We start from the raw sequence: 17,719 nt of genomic DNA, 5'->3' as shown, positions 1-17,719 counted from the left end.
AAGCCCCACAGCAAAGAATTATTTGGCCATAAAATAAATGTCAATGGTACTAAGAAACTTCACCAACCACTTTTGACACATTTGATCAGTCACAGTGCCTTCTCCATACACTACACAAATCTTTTTTGCATTTCAGTTGCATTTTTACCTCTCTTGAAATAATAAAGCAAGATATGCCAAAAATGTCACTTATTTTTGTCCATCTTCAATATTAAAATGGCTGCACAAAAATTCACCAATTTTGATTTTTTTAAAAAAATGAACACTGATGTGACAGCTGTCACAACACAATCAAACAAAATTGTTTCTAATGAAGTTAAAGACAACCAAACACTACTAGAGCCATTGTATGGAAAAAAATGTAACAGACTTTTCGGTCAACCCGATATAACATGAGTCATATTGTAATTTTAACTTTTCTAATAGCCACATTTTTAAAAAGATAAAAAGAAATAGTAAAATGAATTTTAATGCTATATTCTATTTAACCCAGTATATCCAAGATAGTATCACTTTACCATGTAGACTCCTAACTAAAAGCGGGTCACGGCAGGCGGTCAATCCCAGGCCTGCAGCTCCCTTGGCAAAGGTCAGTCTGCGCCTTACGCGAGCCTGTCTGTTGTCCTTTGGCATCTAAGATAACACGCCCTTGGAATGTCAGAGTAACCTCCTCTTCTAGACCCCTCAGGGTGCAACTGGGCACTGAAGCAGAGATCACAAACCCTGTATTATCCTGTCCCCCCAATACCACCTCCATGGGCTGAAAATGCTAATCATTAACTATCCTGTACCAACCAATGCAAAAGAAGCAAGCCCATGCCTCTCTGTTTCACTCTTTATCCAATCGCAGAGGTTTCCCCATCTTGCTCTCTCCCACCCCCTAACATACCACCCATGCATTTCATGTAACCACCCCCTCATGTCTCCAACTTCGACTCTAATGTATAAAACAAGCTATAAAACTGCCGTTCTCCAGAACAGTATCACAATCCACTGAGATTCTGCTTCCCAGCAATTGTCAGTTTGGCTCAAATAAACTCATGAAAACTCTCAGCAGGTCTGGACCTTCCTTACGTCGACAAAAGGACGTCTGAAACTCCTCCCTTGACCTCCCGCAGCCCCCATCTGCGAAGCCCCCCAAGCCCTGCGGCCGCTCACTAGTACTGACGCCCGGGTCACTCCGTTTGGCCGTAGGACAGTGAGAAACACAGACGTGCAATACACCCCCCAGGGCATCCTGCCCAGGGAAAGCAATTTTCGGTGTAACTGCCTCACTGCACTAGGTTAGGAAGACGAAACATCCGTGGCTCAGCTCATTGCTTATTTTAATTATCGTCACCTCTGTTGGGCCCAGCTGTTAAAAAATACACAAACAAACTAGAATGTTCTTTTCCCTGTTTCTGATTTTGAAATGTAAGGGGCAAAGGGAGGGTGCACTTCACAGGCAGCCTGAAAAGAATTTTAGCTTGAAGAGCTGAATAAAGAGCTATCGGAGAAAACCACAGGGAAAGCTCCGACCTTGAAAGGCCTAGACTGGAGTCAGGTCTCTGGCCTCACCAGCTGAGTAATCTTGGGTGAACCATTTAAATTCTATGGCTTCAGTTTCCTTAGCTGTATGAAATGGTGGGGGTACAATAATATCAATTCTGCATACCCCAGGTAGAAATGAGAACAGGGTAAAGGGCTCTATGTGAATGCGAATTATACTCACTATTCACTGAGGGGGTCTAGTCAGCCCTTAATTTGCTCTGTTGCCTCAGGCAAGTCACGGTATCTTGTACGTGTCTCCTATTTCTCATATGTAACATGAAGCTGGACTTAATGTTCTGTGAGGTTTTATGCCTATGTAAAATACAAATAACTTTTCTAAACCCCAAACAAAAATACTCAGACGCAGGGACCTCTGTGTCAAGTATATAGCCCTCAGGTCCAGAATCAACCCCAATGGAGCCTTTTGCTCATCCAAATGTTGAGTGACTCTTAAAAGCTGGGCACAGTAAGGGTGGGGGAAAGGGGGAAACACAGGAACAGCCCCTCTGACTCATGAAAAAAAGAGGACTCAGGACACGGCACTGTGAATTTCTAACATTAAGGGAAAGAGGTACAAATTCCCACGTCAGCAGAGGTTGGGCAGGTGAGGTCAGTGAGTGAGGAAGACCAGACAGAGACCAACAGGGAGTGGCAGACACTATGGTGAACTAAGGAGTGTCTGCCCTGGCTCGGAAGGGCAGCTGTTTGACAGCAGCCACTGATTTTTGTTTGGCTGTTAAGAAAAGCAAGAAATTTAGGCCTTTGAAAAATCTTCTGATTTTTTCCCTCTTAAAAACTAATTAAAACAAAACCATTCTGCAAGCCAAGCATAAAAGTCATGTGGGGTCGAATTAGTAGTGTTCTCTGACTTAGGGAGGAAAACGTAGAGCAGAAAGCAGTGGCAGGAGGAAAAGCAAAAGGCACTTAAGAGTTCTCAGGCTGCAGAAAGAGCTCGCCAAGCTTCCCAGACCAACCATCCAACAAATGCCCCAGAATGAAAAAGGCAGAGTTTCAGGGAGATTAAGAATGCTGGTCACAATGGTTAATTTTATGGGAGAAGGAAAGAAAGTAAAAGAAAAAAAGAAGGAAGGAAGGAAGGAAGGAAGGAAGGAAGGAGAAAGGGAGGGAGGGAGGATGAGAGGAAGGGAGGGAGGGAGGAGGGAAGAAAGGAGGGAAGGGAGGAGGGAAGGAAGGAAGGAAGGAAGGAAGGAAGGAAGGAAGGAAGGAAGGAAGGAAGGAAGGAAGGAAGGAAGGAAGGAAGGAAGGAAGGAAGGGGGATGTCATTGGAAGATACAAGAACAAAACGAGCTAAGAAAAGGCACTGAGTTGGCGGCAGCCAGGAGGGCACCTTCAGGGCCTGAAGGCTAAGGGTCGGGAGTAAGAAAGCAGAAGCAGGCAGCGGGTGTGATTCTTGTGAGGATTTTGGCAGGAAAAGGAAGGAAAGAGGCAGAACCATAGCTGGAGGGAAGTGCAGTCAAAGAACATAGTTTAGAGATATATATGATGTGACCAAGTTCCTGGCGATGAAAGGCCGAGGAGGAAGGAGGCGGCAAAGGAAGAGAAACACTTCATCCACTGAGATGAGAGAGAAGCTGTGAAGAGTGACTGCAGAAAAGATGTCAAGAAAGAAGAAACTCTGCCCTGAAAGTTAAGGCTAAAGAGGTAATAATACTTAGTAATACTTCATAACATAAGTAATCTGTTACTTCTGAAGCAACAGATAGATCTACATTCTAATTATGATGCTGAGGAGATACACTAATGAGTAAGTTAAAAATTGGGCTCAGTTCAGTGTAGTGCTTATAGCCTCTGACAATATACTAGTTTTTGTGTATTCTTCTTTCTATCTGGTATTTGTTCACCAAATGCACACCATAAATAAGAAATGTCTATAAACCAAAAAGATACAGTCCACTGACACAATTCATTTTCAAGGACCTCATTACCAAAGGTAGGAACTACAGAAGAAAAATACATATATCTCAGGAGGTAAGAATATGGAATTGTCATTAAATTCAAAGTAAAGCAGCGTCAATGTAAAATGAAACACTGACAGAAATTCTATAGTGATGTGTAATTGGTTAATAAATCAGTGAATGAATAGTTCTCCTGCCCTGGTACCTAAAGTGTGTGTGTGAGAGAGAGAGGGGGGGGGGGGGGAGAGAGAGATGTAAAGGGCATGTGTGAGAGGATGGTCACCAAGAAGGAATCTAGCACAGAAAGAGAATGCTGAGCATATTGACCATAATGACTTCATACTTTTGTTCAAAACCTTCCTTCTTCTCAGCATATAGCCAAATTTTTGTTCCATACATAGGTGAAACCTAATAGGTACATTGCCACTAACCCCTATTACAAAAGGCAACATCATTTTATAACATAGGAAAATTTTTCCTGAAACACATTCTATTTCATTACAGAGCAACTTGTTCCCCATTGGTTTAATAATTAAGATGCTTCATCTGTTCATGTTATTATATGCCACATATGCACACAGGAGTGTAGACGAGTATGGAACATTGACTCAGTTTTCTTCACAGGATACAGACATGATTTAACACTTGGTTAATTAAAGTGAACCTCCTGTGCTTCTTAAAACCTTAGTTATTAGCCCTGGCTGGTGGGGCTCAGTGGATTGGGCACAGGACTGCAAACCAAAAGAAAGGCTGTTGGTTTGATTCCCAGTCAAGGCACATGCCTGGTTTGTGGGCCAGGTGCCTGGCTGGGAGCATGCGAGAGGCAACAGTTCGATGCATCTCTTGCCATTGCCGTTTCTCTCCCTCTCTTTCTCCTTCCCTTACCCTCTCTCTAAAAGTAAATAAATAAAACCTAAAAAAAAAAAATTAAAAACCTTAGTTTCTAGCGAAATTGAGGATGTATATAGCAACATAATAACATTTTTAAATAATAAAAATTTTAAGATCTTAAAATATTAAGGTTTGAGTTAATTTGTGATTTTCCCCCTTTAAAAAGACAACTTCAGATATTTGAAGCCATTGAGCAATGAAATCATTTGTGAAAATTAATTGTTTTTTGGCGTCCCTGGTTCGGCACCAACCAAAATTAACCTTTTAAGTGTCAGAACTTGAAAATTTGTCATTATTCTTGATGAAAAATCAAAATGTGCTACAGAATTCTTAAGGGAAGCTTCATATAAATACTGATTCTGTACCAACATTAGGAACACCAGCATCGCATGTGCTCTGAGGCCAGTGAGGGAATACAGGGCAGTAATGGATAGAGACCCTGATTCACTTTTCAGTTACTGGGTGTGTACTCCCAAATGAGACACTTAACTTGTTTAAACAATGGAAAAAATAATTAACTAAATTACGGTTTAGCTGCCAGCATAGTTATTACACAGTCATAGAAACTGATGGTTAGCAGTACTATAATAATGTATAGAAAGGCAAAATCGTGTGTTTCATTAAAGCACAAGGAAGAAGAATGGAAGGATATTTAACAAAATTATATGTGATGGAGCTAAGGGTTATTTATTTCCTTTCCAACTTTTCTGGAATGCAATTACATTCTGGAAATAATTTAAAATATTTTATGTAAGATTTGGTTCCCAACACAGGAAAACACCAAATCATTTACACACAGAACTATACTCTTAGCATGTGCCAAGTGTGTAAGAATGGTACAAACTGAGCATTTTGTAGAAGTCTGAAGCAAGGGGAGGGTTATTCTGTCTTCTCTTCTGTTCTGCTTTGTTTCTGCACAGGAGAATTAGGAAAGAAAGGCTTCATGAGAAATAAGAGTATTCATTAGAACCTGGGAAAAGGTTGAGCTTTCCACAGATACAGGTACCAAGACATATCCCAGGTGAGCCGTAAAGGCAGCAATTCCAAGGTATATATTTTCCAGGAATGATCAGCAGACCAGTTTAGCTGGGGCTCTGGGTATGTGTAGGGGAATACAGCCAGGCTAAAGAATTTGAGGGCTCCTTAGGGAGTCATTGTGGACATTAGACACCATTTGGTCATTATCCTTGGCCTCTGATTAAGGCTCTACAGAAGACCTGCATTTTTATGTTCTATAAAACTACCCAGAGTACCGGAAACTGTCCATTCATGCAGTGAGAACTCAATAAACATTAACTGATCTTTAGACTCTCAGCTCCCTGAAGTTTTCCTAATGGAAAACAAAAGGAAACTCTTAAATTAGTAAGAAGCTGCGGAATAACAAATGGAGCATAAACTGCCCTAAATAAAATTCCTTATCTAATCTAAAGGACTCCTTTTCAGATTGGGTCTAGTTCAGTTGCCTCTAGCTGTATATATTAAGCAGTTGTTCCCGGAGCCCAGAGGAGACCTGCCTTTGCCCTCAAGAGCCAGGGGGCATTTATCCTTCTATCATTGTGGCAGGAGGAAAGGCAACAATTGCCTGCATCAAGCTGATAACAGTCAGAAGATATGAAAACCTGCACCAGAGACAGAGCCCAAAGTGCTAAAAAAATGCTGCTCCAAAGTATCAGTGAATCAGAATTACAGGTGAACATATAATGCTTACAACGCTAAGCAATGGAATAATTCTCCATTACTAATTTCTTCACAGTATCCCTAACTTTCATTTATAAATACTCATTTACTTCAAAATTGAAGAAGAACGTTAGTGGTAAGCAATAGAGTAATTCTGACTTTCCAACAATTTCTCCAAATTGCTTTTATAAAAATTAATTTACTTCAGAAATAAAGGGGGGGAGGGATCTGGATGTTAAGTTACATAGTAATTCTGTCTTTCCAACTTCCCCCAAATTTTTTAATAAAAATTATTTCTATCAATTGAACATTTCACTTTTTAATTTTAAAGGAAAAGAATACATTCAAGATATAAATGATAGAATATATTTTCATATTGTTCAATCAACTCTGATTATTAAATCAAAGACTATAATTTAGGCTTGTGAGATCATTATTTTCTAGACAAAGGCTTTGAGTTAAGAAATAAAGTTAATATTGCTATTCTTAGCTCCTCCAAGGGTCGGGTCACCGTGGCAACTTCACACACATACCTAAACTTCCATGGCCTATTCCTTAGAACACAGACAGTGTCTCTCAATTCCTTAAATCCTTCTCAAGATTTAGTGAGAAGAGGAAAGTGCACCCCTGCCCCCTAGTCCACTTGAGACCCACACAGGCGATTTTCCCTTAAGACTGATAATAAAATTCTACTCCCAAGCCCCAGGGAGGTCTCCTAAGATTTGCCTACGGGTTGGTTCTAAAAGCTGAAAACAACAAACAATACCTCATCAAACTGTACACTTTAAATATGTGCAGTTTATTGTATCATTTATGACTCAATAAAACTATTTTTTAAAATGAGGGTCCCTGACAGTAGGGCCACCCTAACCAAAGAAATAATCTCAAGCAGGTGAAAATGTATCCCAGAAAGTATCAGGGAGATTTTCCTATATTAGAGATAAAAGCTAGAGGCTCCATGATCTAATTCCCAGAATGTCCAACACAATTCACCATTATCTTAGTCTGGAAAAACTCTAAATTTGGCATAACCAAATACTCATTCAGCTTCATCTTTAAAAGACCTCACAAAGGTCATATAAGAGACCTTCTGGTTTTGAGGACTGTAATTTCTTGATATGGCATGAAGATAAACTGATGACAAAATATGTGCTTACGTGGTGAATGATGCGAATATTAGCTGAAAAATGTAAAAGCTGGCAACATCTAAAAACCAACTTGTTTTTGGTTTAGGTTCAAAAGGCTCTTAGGTTGCTCATTCATTCATTCAATGAACATTTATGGAGAGCCTACTAGGGGAAAGTGCTGTACAAGGACCTCAGGAGACCAAGGTAAACCAGAAAGACAAGATGCTGGCCCTCAGGAGTTCATGTTCTAATGGAGGCATGGAGAACTGGGACAGTAACCACATTAACAAATAACTTAAAAGAGTTACAGAGGGTAAAAAGTGCTATGAAGGAATAATAATAATAACACTGGTGATAATTATAGTGGTCACTTATACAGCCCTTACCAGGTGCGAGGCACTGTGTATAAGTATAACTGGAAATAACTGACCCTATGAAGGTGTTCTATTATTTTACACATGAAGAGAGAAGGCCCAAAGTCACATGGACAATTCATGGCAGAGCCAAGGCTTGAATCTCAGCCACCTGGGTTCAGAGTCCAGGTGTTTTCCCCATGATCGTACCATCTTAGGAGTCAAGAACAGAAAGTGGAAGAAGGAAAATTACTTTAGGTAAGGTGGTGAGGGAAAGTCTGTCAGAAGAAGCGACATCTGAGCAGAAATCTAAAGAATGAGACATGTAGTCCTTTCTGGCAATAACTGAAGGCCAAGAGTACTTGACTATTAAGCCTCCTTTATGGCACAGACCATTAGAAATGCTAATTTTTATTCTATCTACAGCAGAGAAGCAAGTTGCTAAATATTATTTTTTAAAACTGGGCAGTGGTATTTTAAAGAAATGACTAGAAATCAAAGTAAAACAATAAACTTAACAAAAACTTATGGTTTATGATAAGCCTATAATACACAATAATGTTTGAAAAATGTCCAAAATCCAATGTTTAGCACTTGCTTCATTCAAACTTTTTGCTTGCTAAGAATCATGTCTTCCCTACCCAAATGACTACTGAACTTACATGAGTCAGCTCCGAATCACGAGGGTGTAAAAATCTTCCATTCTATTTTGTAGAACACTGGTATTTTTGAACAAAGATTTCTTTTTTTAACTGCCTTCAGTTCCTGGCAAATATACTCATTTATACATACTCTGGCATGATGTCTTCAAGAATTCCCTGGGGTTTTCCAAGAAACTCTTACCCCTATTTTCAACTTGCTCAAGTTTAGGAAGATCCTGTCTAAACAGAATAGAACCCACAACATTTACAACCACCCCAAGGGGTCTGATGAGAATCTCCAGAAGTGAAGAGTGAATGTGATCAAAGCAAGAGAATGCTATCTTAAGAATCTGAACAAAGACTCCAAGGGACAGAATTCAAGGTCATTTATACAGCCACTCTTGCCCCTACTCACTCCCCATAACCAATTTTCTCTTGAAGAATTTCATACTTTAATTAAGAGGTCATTTGTTTGCAAGTCACCATACCACTACCTTCATTTATTACCTATCCTAACACAGGCAGAAACTGTAGTCAGTTATGGAAAGTTGAGGGAGAAGAGAAAGGACAACTGAAGACACAAAGGGAGGGCCAACTATTCTAGAAGCACATTTCCTATCTCAGTCCTCCTGTTAAATTTTCTTTTTACCTACCTCTAATGCTCAGCTTCTTTCAAATTGCCCCACAGCTTAATTCCACAGCTGAACCTCTGATCCCAGAGAATCTACTTCAGTAGAGAATCTACTCCCAGGACCACCCTGTTTTGTTTCTGCCACAAGCAAGTTCCTTGGGCCTTTCCATTACCAAAGTGAACCAAGGAGCTGAGGGGGAGTTCCAGCTTCTGCTGACAAGCCTGTGGCAAACAAAGACATTTCTCTGGAGACTTGGAATTCAATTCTGAACTCATTTCCCTCATTACATGTGGTGGTGAGATTCTTTTATTTGATCATGACTACACTCTGGCATACTCTGAGTCACAGTCTAATCTGAGCTCCAAACCACTATGCATAAGACACAGCAGTGCCAGACACTTGAAGATATATTATCACATTTGATCTTCTCAAAACATCTGGTGGGGCGGGCGGGGGGTGGGGGGTTCAGTGTTTGGCAGCACTGTGAAAAAAGCAAAAGTAGGTAACTGATGGAGACTTAAATGTATGTTTACAAGATATAAGAAAATAATTCACAAATGAATTTTTATAACACTGCTTGTTTTACATTGGGAATGGTCTGGGCCCTGAGTAGTTTACAGAGCAAAAGAAAGAGCAATAGTCAGAAAAAGTCCCCAAGTCTGACTCCTATAGTTGGCTTTCCTCTATCTGAAACTACCTGAGACTTACCCTAAAGGCTAAGCCAGGTGTCACTAATACCTGGATGTTTTGCTCACCATCAGAAACTTCAATCTGATGGCCTGACATCAAAGAAATAGTCACAGTCTCCGAAAGATAGATGATTTGTTTACCTGGTCTCAACTGGCACAATTCTTGTTCCAATGAGGAAAATACTCATTTGAAAGAAAAGAGACAGAAGAGTGAAAATACTTCCCACTTGGGCAGCAATTTATCGTTCCAACTTAAGTGAGAGTAAATAATGCAATGATTTGAGTGACTCTAAGTGACTCTGGACTTTCCCTAGGCGGATCTTTATGCCTATCTGAGCAATTCTACACCTGTCCAATAATAAAAAGTATAGCAATACTCCTTCGTGCATCACGCACCAAGTGTTGGCATGCAATGCTGATAATACCTAACAAGTAAAGACAGGCTTTCATTACCGAGCTTGTGTTTACCCATGCTCTTCAGTGTGACTGTGGAAATTCTTGGAAATGGTTGTCATTTTCCATGACCCATAGTTATAATATATAAATAATATACAGGAAGGACAGCCTGAGAGTTAAGAATTGTTTTCGGTGCTTACCTTCAAAGGAGGAAAAAATATTTCAATAAAAAGGAATATCTGAAGGGTATGGATAAAGTTCAAGGCTCATAGATGGTTTAAATTACTTTTCCAGGGATATACAATAGTCAAACTGATTTTTTATGAAATCTTTGGCAATCTCACTCTCTGTGGGAGAAAGTGAGTGTCATTTTAGTCTTGAGAATCATGCCAAAACAAATGCCTCAGATAAAAGATGGGAAAATAAGTGACAGTGGTTTCTTTTTTACATGCTTTGATATCTTAAATAACAGAATCGCTTTCGGCTCCCTAAGCAGTTGGTGATGTCTATTTTTTGGCTTTTGCACATGTTGGTCTTCCTGCATAAATATTCTTCCTGCCATAAAAAGTCACCTTTTCCACTTCTCTTGGTTAACTACTTTTTATCCATCACACAGAAAATCACTAAGAACTCACATTTCCAGAAGCCTCTCTGACCTCAGCCAACCTTGTACGGTTGGTTGTTTGGGCTGTTTCATTCTTTGAAAATGCCTTCATTGTTTTCAGTAGGAAATTCTTTCGACTAAAGGGCGTGAAAGTTTATGATCTATCATGTAATGAAGGTCTATTGCAAATTGCAACTTCCTAGTTCATTTTTAATTCACATTATTCTTCAAAATAATACAACCATGTTACTTTAGACATCTCTAAAAAGACTTCACTGAATCAGATTGGCCATAACCTTTCTGAGTAAAGCTGATTAAAAAGGGGGAAAGGGGCAAGCTGCTGCTGGGATGGAACAGAGGTTCGTTCATTTATTTGGAGTTTCTTGGAGGTCTCCTCTGAAAATCACTATTCTCATTCTGATGATGAGGCAGATAATAAAAGAAAAAAGTAAACAAATAAACCGTACTCAAGAACTTTATCAGCCTTCTGAACCCACAGCTGGCAAATGGACTAGAACACTCAGAAACAGTATAGGTGCTGAGAGGAAGCACACAGTGACATTTCACAAGATACAGGCACACTGTGGGCAGGGGCACCAAGTGAAGAGTTCCAAACATTTCATGGCCTCAGGACCTTCCGTTACTGGAGGGTGGGATGAAGTTCTCCCTAAACCATCCAATGATCTGGAACAGGACATTCCCAGTGCTTTGTGCTATGAGGACTTTTTTTTTTTTTTTTTTTTTTTAAATAGACTAGGTTTATCTAGGTTTTTTTTTTAAATAGACTAGGTCTTGGTTCTCCCCGCTCCAGTTTTGCTGAGATATAATTGACATAAAACAGTGCATATTTTAAGGTATCCAACATAATGATTTAATATACATCTATATTGCAAAATGATTAAGACCTAATGCTCAGATGGCATAATTAAGATTTATTTCCTAAGCTGAGCACTAACATGATATATATTTCTACAGATGAACTTACCTCAACATATGAAATTGGGAATATTCCTATTTTGTCTGCCAGCATGCCTTCAGCCCAGTTTTCATCCACTCTGCGGATCACAGTCAGAACATCATCCTAACGAAACAATAAACATTAGTCTACCTGATCCCATCAAGCCTGCCACTTACTTTTCCTCTTCAATAAAGAGACTACCGTTTTAAGAGTACATGAATAAAAACGCTATGACATATCTTTAATACATGCATCCAATGTTTTGATGAACTAAATGGTATCTTTCAGTCAACCTGTTGTCCTTTCAGAAAATTGTTAAACTAGGAACACCTCCTGTACAAGATTGGCTGCTTGTGTTGTTTAGATCCATAAATTGCACCTTGGAGTGCTACCCCTTGAACCTGTTTTAAATTGATTCTCAGGCTCTTGTCACTTTCTCTCTGGTAACACACCAAATGCCCATTTAAATTCATATCCCACTTTTTTCCTTTACAAAAAATACAATATCCTACTTAAAATGCCAAAGCATGCAGGTATGATAATTCAGTAGATATACCCCTGTGTACTTTTCAGCAAAGAAATTTACATATAAAATAAGGAAGCAATGATGCTTCATTTTGTTATTCACAATTCTGTGAATTAAAATTCCTAAATAGTATACCCTGTAAAGTAGCTTAGAATTAAATTTAGGCTCTAAATATGAAAACGATTACCACATAGAGCATCAAACAAAATTGTCTTTCATATAGAAGAATCCAAGCACAAAATTCCTTCCTATGTGACTTTAAGAAGTCTGCTACCAGGTATGTTTAAAAGCACAGTGATATAGTTCACATATATCTATTGTGCCTTTTTTGCAAAATGAAATACAAGCCATACTGCCATGTATCCAGGTACAGAGGAATAGCTGACAGGCGGAAAACAATCTCATTCTAATTTTACCTTTGCAAATGGAAGGCAATCTTTGTCTGCTTCCTTGTCTTTCACCTCAAAGTCATACAGTGCTTTGCACTGCGGTGGGGGCTGAGGTAACGGTTTGATAATCTGCACAAAGTTGGTGGGGAAAAAGCCGTGGATCCCATTGACTTCCCCATGGTACCAATTTTCATCCACTTGTCGCCGCAAAATGATGATGTCACCTTTGCTGAATTTAAGGTCTCCGGGCTCTTTCCCTTCGTAGTTGTATAATGCTTTGGCACATGGTAACTGAGGTATACCCTTAAAGAAAGAGATGAGGTTTAATGAAAAAATGTCCTAAAAATGTCTGAAAACTTAACTGTGTTATTATTTTTAAGCCATGGTCAAACTAAAACTTTGACCTAGAAAGAAAGTCTCACATGGAGAAACCAAACATGTATCTCATTAAGATACAACAAACAAACAAATGTCACATTGAAATAAGAACAGTAGAACACCCATGCACCCTTTGTGATTTAGCCTTCTACTCCTAAGTCTAATTTAACGGGCTTAGTTTGGGGTATTTAATACAGGGAAACACAACTGCTGAGTCTGGCTCCCTGGAATAAAACTTGAAAACTCATAAAAAACACACTCATTTTCCAATACTAGCTACTTTATTCAACAGGATGAATGATAAGTACTGAGAAGAAAAATTTAAACAGAGGCACAATGAATTCATTTACTGACTGCTCTTAGGCTTGGTTACGAAGCAGAATTTGACTTTGGGCAAAACTTTCCCAACTGCTTTTAATGTGGACCGTAGGTCCTATTCTCTCATGAACTCAAGTTATTTATTATTATTATTGAGGGTCTACTATGTGCCAGGGTCTGGAATACCACAGTCAGACAGCTACAGCTGCTGCCCTCTCAAAGTTTATAATCCATAATTGTACAGCATATGGTCTTTTACAACCTGTACAAGATCATTCAACTTTGCACGCTGCTGGTTAAAGAGCACTGTTAGGCTGATATGCTAATAGTTGAGGGTTTAAATGTTACTGTACTGCATTATGATTTTAAATGGCAGGTTTAAAAATGCATGTGTATCCCAAGACAATTTAATCATCAAATGCATTACATGTAAAATTTCCCAGTGGCATGGAGGCACCCATTCTTGAGCATTAGTTGTCACTTTAAGAAGATCTCTGGCCTCTCTGGGATACAGCTGCCTATCATTGATTCGAAGAATAAATGACAAATTAAACATATTTATAGTAATTCACTGAATGAGATTACTGGGCTCCTGCTTTTCATGTACTTATTCATTTATTCATTCATCTAGAAAACATGTATTAAGCTTTTTCATTTTTACCAGGCAACTTGCTAGTGCTGAGGATTTAAAGAGGAATAGGGCTCAGTTCTTATCCTTAAGGGATACAACATTAGAAACAATTATAATACATTGAGTAGTGATTGCAATGATAGAGTTATGCAAAGATAGGGAAGGAATGAGAGAGAGGATAGAGGAGCAGAAAGCATAGGCCTTTGGTGGGTATAAAATGAGACACTTCCTGCAGGAAGTGACACCTGCGTCAAATCTTTAAGGATACATAGGTGTTAGCCAGGCAAAGCTGGAGCAGACAAAAGAGAAAAGCAAGGGCATTGCAGGCAGAGGAGATAGCACCAACAGAGACACGGAGCATGCTGTGCAGAGGAAGTGGGGTTTTAAAAAGGACGTGGTGTTCCTGGAGAGGGATTAAGGAATATGAAGTACAGGAGAGGTGGGCAGAGGCAGGTTTATGGAGAGTCTTGAATGACACGTTGAAGAGTTTCAAGTGCCGTTTCCTTCAGGCAGTGATCGGCCACTCCCAGGCTGGAAGCTCAGACAGCCACGGTAAGAGCCACGGGCCAGGCTGACGCATCTGGCAGTGGGTAGCAAATGGGCAGGAAGTGGGCTGGTAGGCAGACAGCTCTGTGCAAAGCACAGGTCTACACTAGTTGAAGTAGTTTTTTTAAGTTTAATCTTTCTAATGAAATAGAACAATAGGGAGAGTTACTCATATTACTACATTCTCCCTAGCGCTCCCCCAACCCACAAGAAAAAGTGGGTCAAAGTTTTATACCCTTGATGGCAACAAACCTTCATAATATAGTTTTAAAAAACAGTTTGGTTTCTCTTCAGAGATTTAAGACTCTGACCTACTTATAAAAGCCAACTTTTCTCTCTCTCTCTCTCTCTCTCTCTCTCTCTCTCTCTATTTTGTTTGGCTGAAGAGGACTAGCCAATTCTTGAATCCACATTCTTGGTCCACATGGTGTTGCGTTTGGTTACTCAGAGCTGCTCTAGAGGCCAATATCCTGGGAAGACAGGAGGTGAGCCTTCTAGAAGTCCTGGGACCCGCATGTGCCCTATGACTTCTGAACCCTGCCTTAAGACCCTGCCTCTAATGGCCTGGCTCCTGTTACTCATCCTTGACTTAATCTTGTAAACAATCCTGCTGTGCCCTTTGGTTTCCCCAAAAAGGAAATGCCCATCAGAACTCGGGTGCTTCAGAGTCCTGTGAACTTTGGTCATATTCCATTCAGTGTCCAACTCTGTGGACAGAGAGATGTCTCAGAACATTCTCTTCTTTACTGCATGTTTCTTGAACTCTGGTTATCACAGTTTAACAATATTTCCCAAGATAGGTTCGAGGACATAACAGTAAATAAACACAGCAATAAATATTATGAGACGAGAGAGAGAGAGAGCACGCACCAAAGACAAGAACTCTGACAACTACTGCAATAAAACACCTCTTGGAACGTTGCTGATGGGGCCAGGATCAGGCAGGATAGGGTACCTGTCGGGAGCACAGACTCCAGCGCCAAATACCTGGATTTGAATGCCTGTGTGACCCTGAGCAGGTTAACCTCTCTGTGCCTCATTTTTTTCATCTGGGCTCTTGTGAGGATTTAGTGAATTAATGTATGAAAACCACCCCAAATGGCCCAGCAGGCAGTGAGTGCTACATGCATGAACTATCATCATCATCGTCATCACCTGGAATGAAAAGCCTGTTCACCAGTGAAACACAGCACCTGAAAATGTATTTGTCTCTACAGCTGGATGCTTTTGTTTTTGGACGAATTCACATAGCAATTACATTTTAATACATATTCACTGTATAACAATGCAAAGAATGTTCCTCCTAGGAAGTGTACGGGATTTCAAAATGTGCACTTCTGAAGCACACATTTGTTTTCTGAGTGGAATCCATTCATCTTCTGGTTGAACAGAAGAAATTACAAATTCACTGACATGCACCGTTTAATAGGGGATGGCATTTTAGATGTGGCTGTAGTTCATCTTGACAGGGCTAATGTAAGGCATTGGATGCCTGCATGAATTAATTGAAAATCCTATTACAGACTCGGTGACAAATAACTCTATTCACCATTACGGCCTGTTCTCTCGATTTTTTCCCCACCTCAATTAGCTCTGTTTGGCGCACTCTGCCAGCCAAATCCATGCCAGCCAAATCCATGCGCGGAGATACTGATTTAGCACTCTTAGAAACCATTCTGAACTGCTCCTTGAGGAGATCTGTAAAATTCCAGACAATCCACTGTGTGCTGCCTCTTTTGTAATATGCTGATGTGGGAACTGAAGGAATTTATTTCTTCACAGATCACTCCTACACACCAGTGGCCTAATGGACTTGCTAACTTTTCTACCAAAGCAAATACATTAAGTGTTCCTAAAATCATTAAACAATGAGTAGCAAATACTTACAACAGCGCTATACATTATGGTGAGCCTAGCTACAAGCCTGTGACTGCAACCTGAAATTCATTCATTCACACTGACTTGCAAAACCTTGCCTGGTAAGGTTATTTCAGTGATCAATAACCACAGAGAAAGAATCATAAAGCTCAGGGCAATCTAACCCATGAGCAGACAGACATTTGTGCATCTGGCTGTGTTTTTCTATGGTGTTCTTTTTCAATTCAATTCTAAGAGGCCAAGAAGCCAGTTTGTGTCAAGTTTCTCAAAAGGAGGTTTCCCACATTAAATGAAGTGAATTCTTCTCTGATTTCAAATCAAGCAAAGTTCAGTGATCTTTAAAAGACTTATTCCCACACAGACTGCAGATGATTAAGGAGGAACGGTTAACGACTTGGAAGAACAATAAAAGAATGTATTTTTCTTTTGCAACATCTGAAGGATAAAGCCAAAACAATTGGTTTGATAGCCTAGGATTACTCTTGTGAGTAAAATACATCCAGAGCGCACAGAGGCGCTGCCTTCTCATTCATCTCCTTAGGAAGGTCTGGGAGTCATGTCATCACCTGGGCCCTTTGCCCTCGCCGCTTCGGCAGGCTTTCCAGACTGATGCCTTTCTTCTGTATCCTCTCATCAGGCCAAGGCCCCTGAGGATCTGCAGAGCTTACATTTCACTTGGCTACACATGAAAGGGAGGCTTAAAAGGAGAGAAAGCCAGAGAGAAACCCACTCTGCAGTCTAACCTTGGGTTTGCAGCTGCCATTCACGCCACCAGCTTTATCCAAAATCTTGGCAATTTTGACAGGTGAGGTAGTATAACAATTCTTAATCTAAAATACATTTCAATCAATAGTGACTGATTTGCTCATATAAAAAAAGAATACATGTGACAGTGAGCCAGTTTTACTTCTCCAGTAATTTTTGCTTCTATGTTATATGCACAGGTATTTTATCTGACATTAAATTCCTCATGAGATCTGCACACACAAATATTTTTGATTAAATGCTTTACACTCCATTTCTGTGCCATCAAGTGTATTCCAATATCTGGCAAAGCACTATTTGATGATCTAGCTGAGATTCTAACAGGTAAATAAAACATTCACTGCCAATTTATTTTATGGACTCTAAATGCCAATGCTCAGATATAAATGCAAGGCAGCTTCTTGAAATTCAAATTCCTTCATGCATTTCTTACTGCTCCATAAAGAAAAAAGATTCAATGACCTACTTAAAAGAATATCTAGAAGATACTCTTGTCGTGGGAACAGCAATAGAATGCGTATAATTTAGTAATTTAGTTACATCTAAATTGGCACAAACTCTGGCTGATTCCAACTTGACTTTCAAAAACTATTTAGAAAGGACCGAGGCACAAGGCAATCACAGTAATAGAAGGTACTGCTCATAGAGTAGTGAGTAGCAAAATGGGTTGAGGAAAAGATTTTTTAAAATGTCCTTTGTACCACAAAATACATACCGGCTTTTCCCTACAAAGTGAAATAGCTATCAGGATATAGTAACAGTATTTCATTAAAATACTGATTCTTTAATAGTTTTACGTATTAATCTCACGAAGTCTAGGTTGGACTATCACTCAAATATTATATAACCATCACTTGAACTATTTCAACTTCAA

General features: G+C 39.6%; 1 protein-coding gene across 2 annotated transcripts in view; it reads right to left on the bottom strand.

Moving 5' to 3' along the window:
- SH3RF1 (SH3 domain containing ring finger 1) overlaps positions 1-17,719 on the bottom strand; it is a 149,360-nt gene that overhangs the window by 42,964 nt on the left and 88,677 nt on the right. For both annotated transcript variants that reach the window (XM_054576065.1, XM_054576067.1), the window contains exons 3-4: positions 12,357-12,632; positions 11,442-11,537 (exon numbers count right to left, since the gene is read on the bottom strand). In XM_054576065.1, coding sequence (XP_054432040.1) covers positions 11,442-11,537; positions 12,357-12,632 — 372 coding nt within the window. The remainder of the gene's footprint in view (positions 1-11,441; positions 11,538-12,356; positions 12,633-17,719) is intronic.

This window comes from Pteronotus mesoamericanus, unplaced genomic scaffold, assembly GCF_021234165.1.
Source record: "Pteronotus mesoamericanus isolate MK-2021 breed Mesoamerican mustached bat unplaced genomic scaffold, CSHL_Meso_final contig_32, whole genome shotgun sequence".
NCBI lineage: Eukaryota > Metazoa > Chordata > Mammalia > Chiroptera > Mormoopidae > Pteronotus > Pteronotus mesoamericanus.
This window is presented reverse-complemented; position numbering and strand designations above follow the sequence as displayed.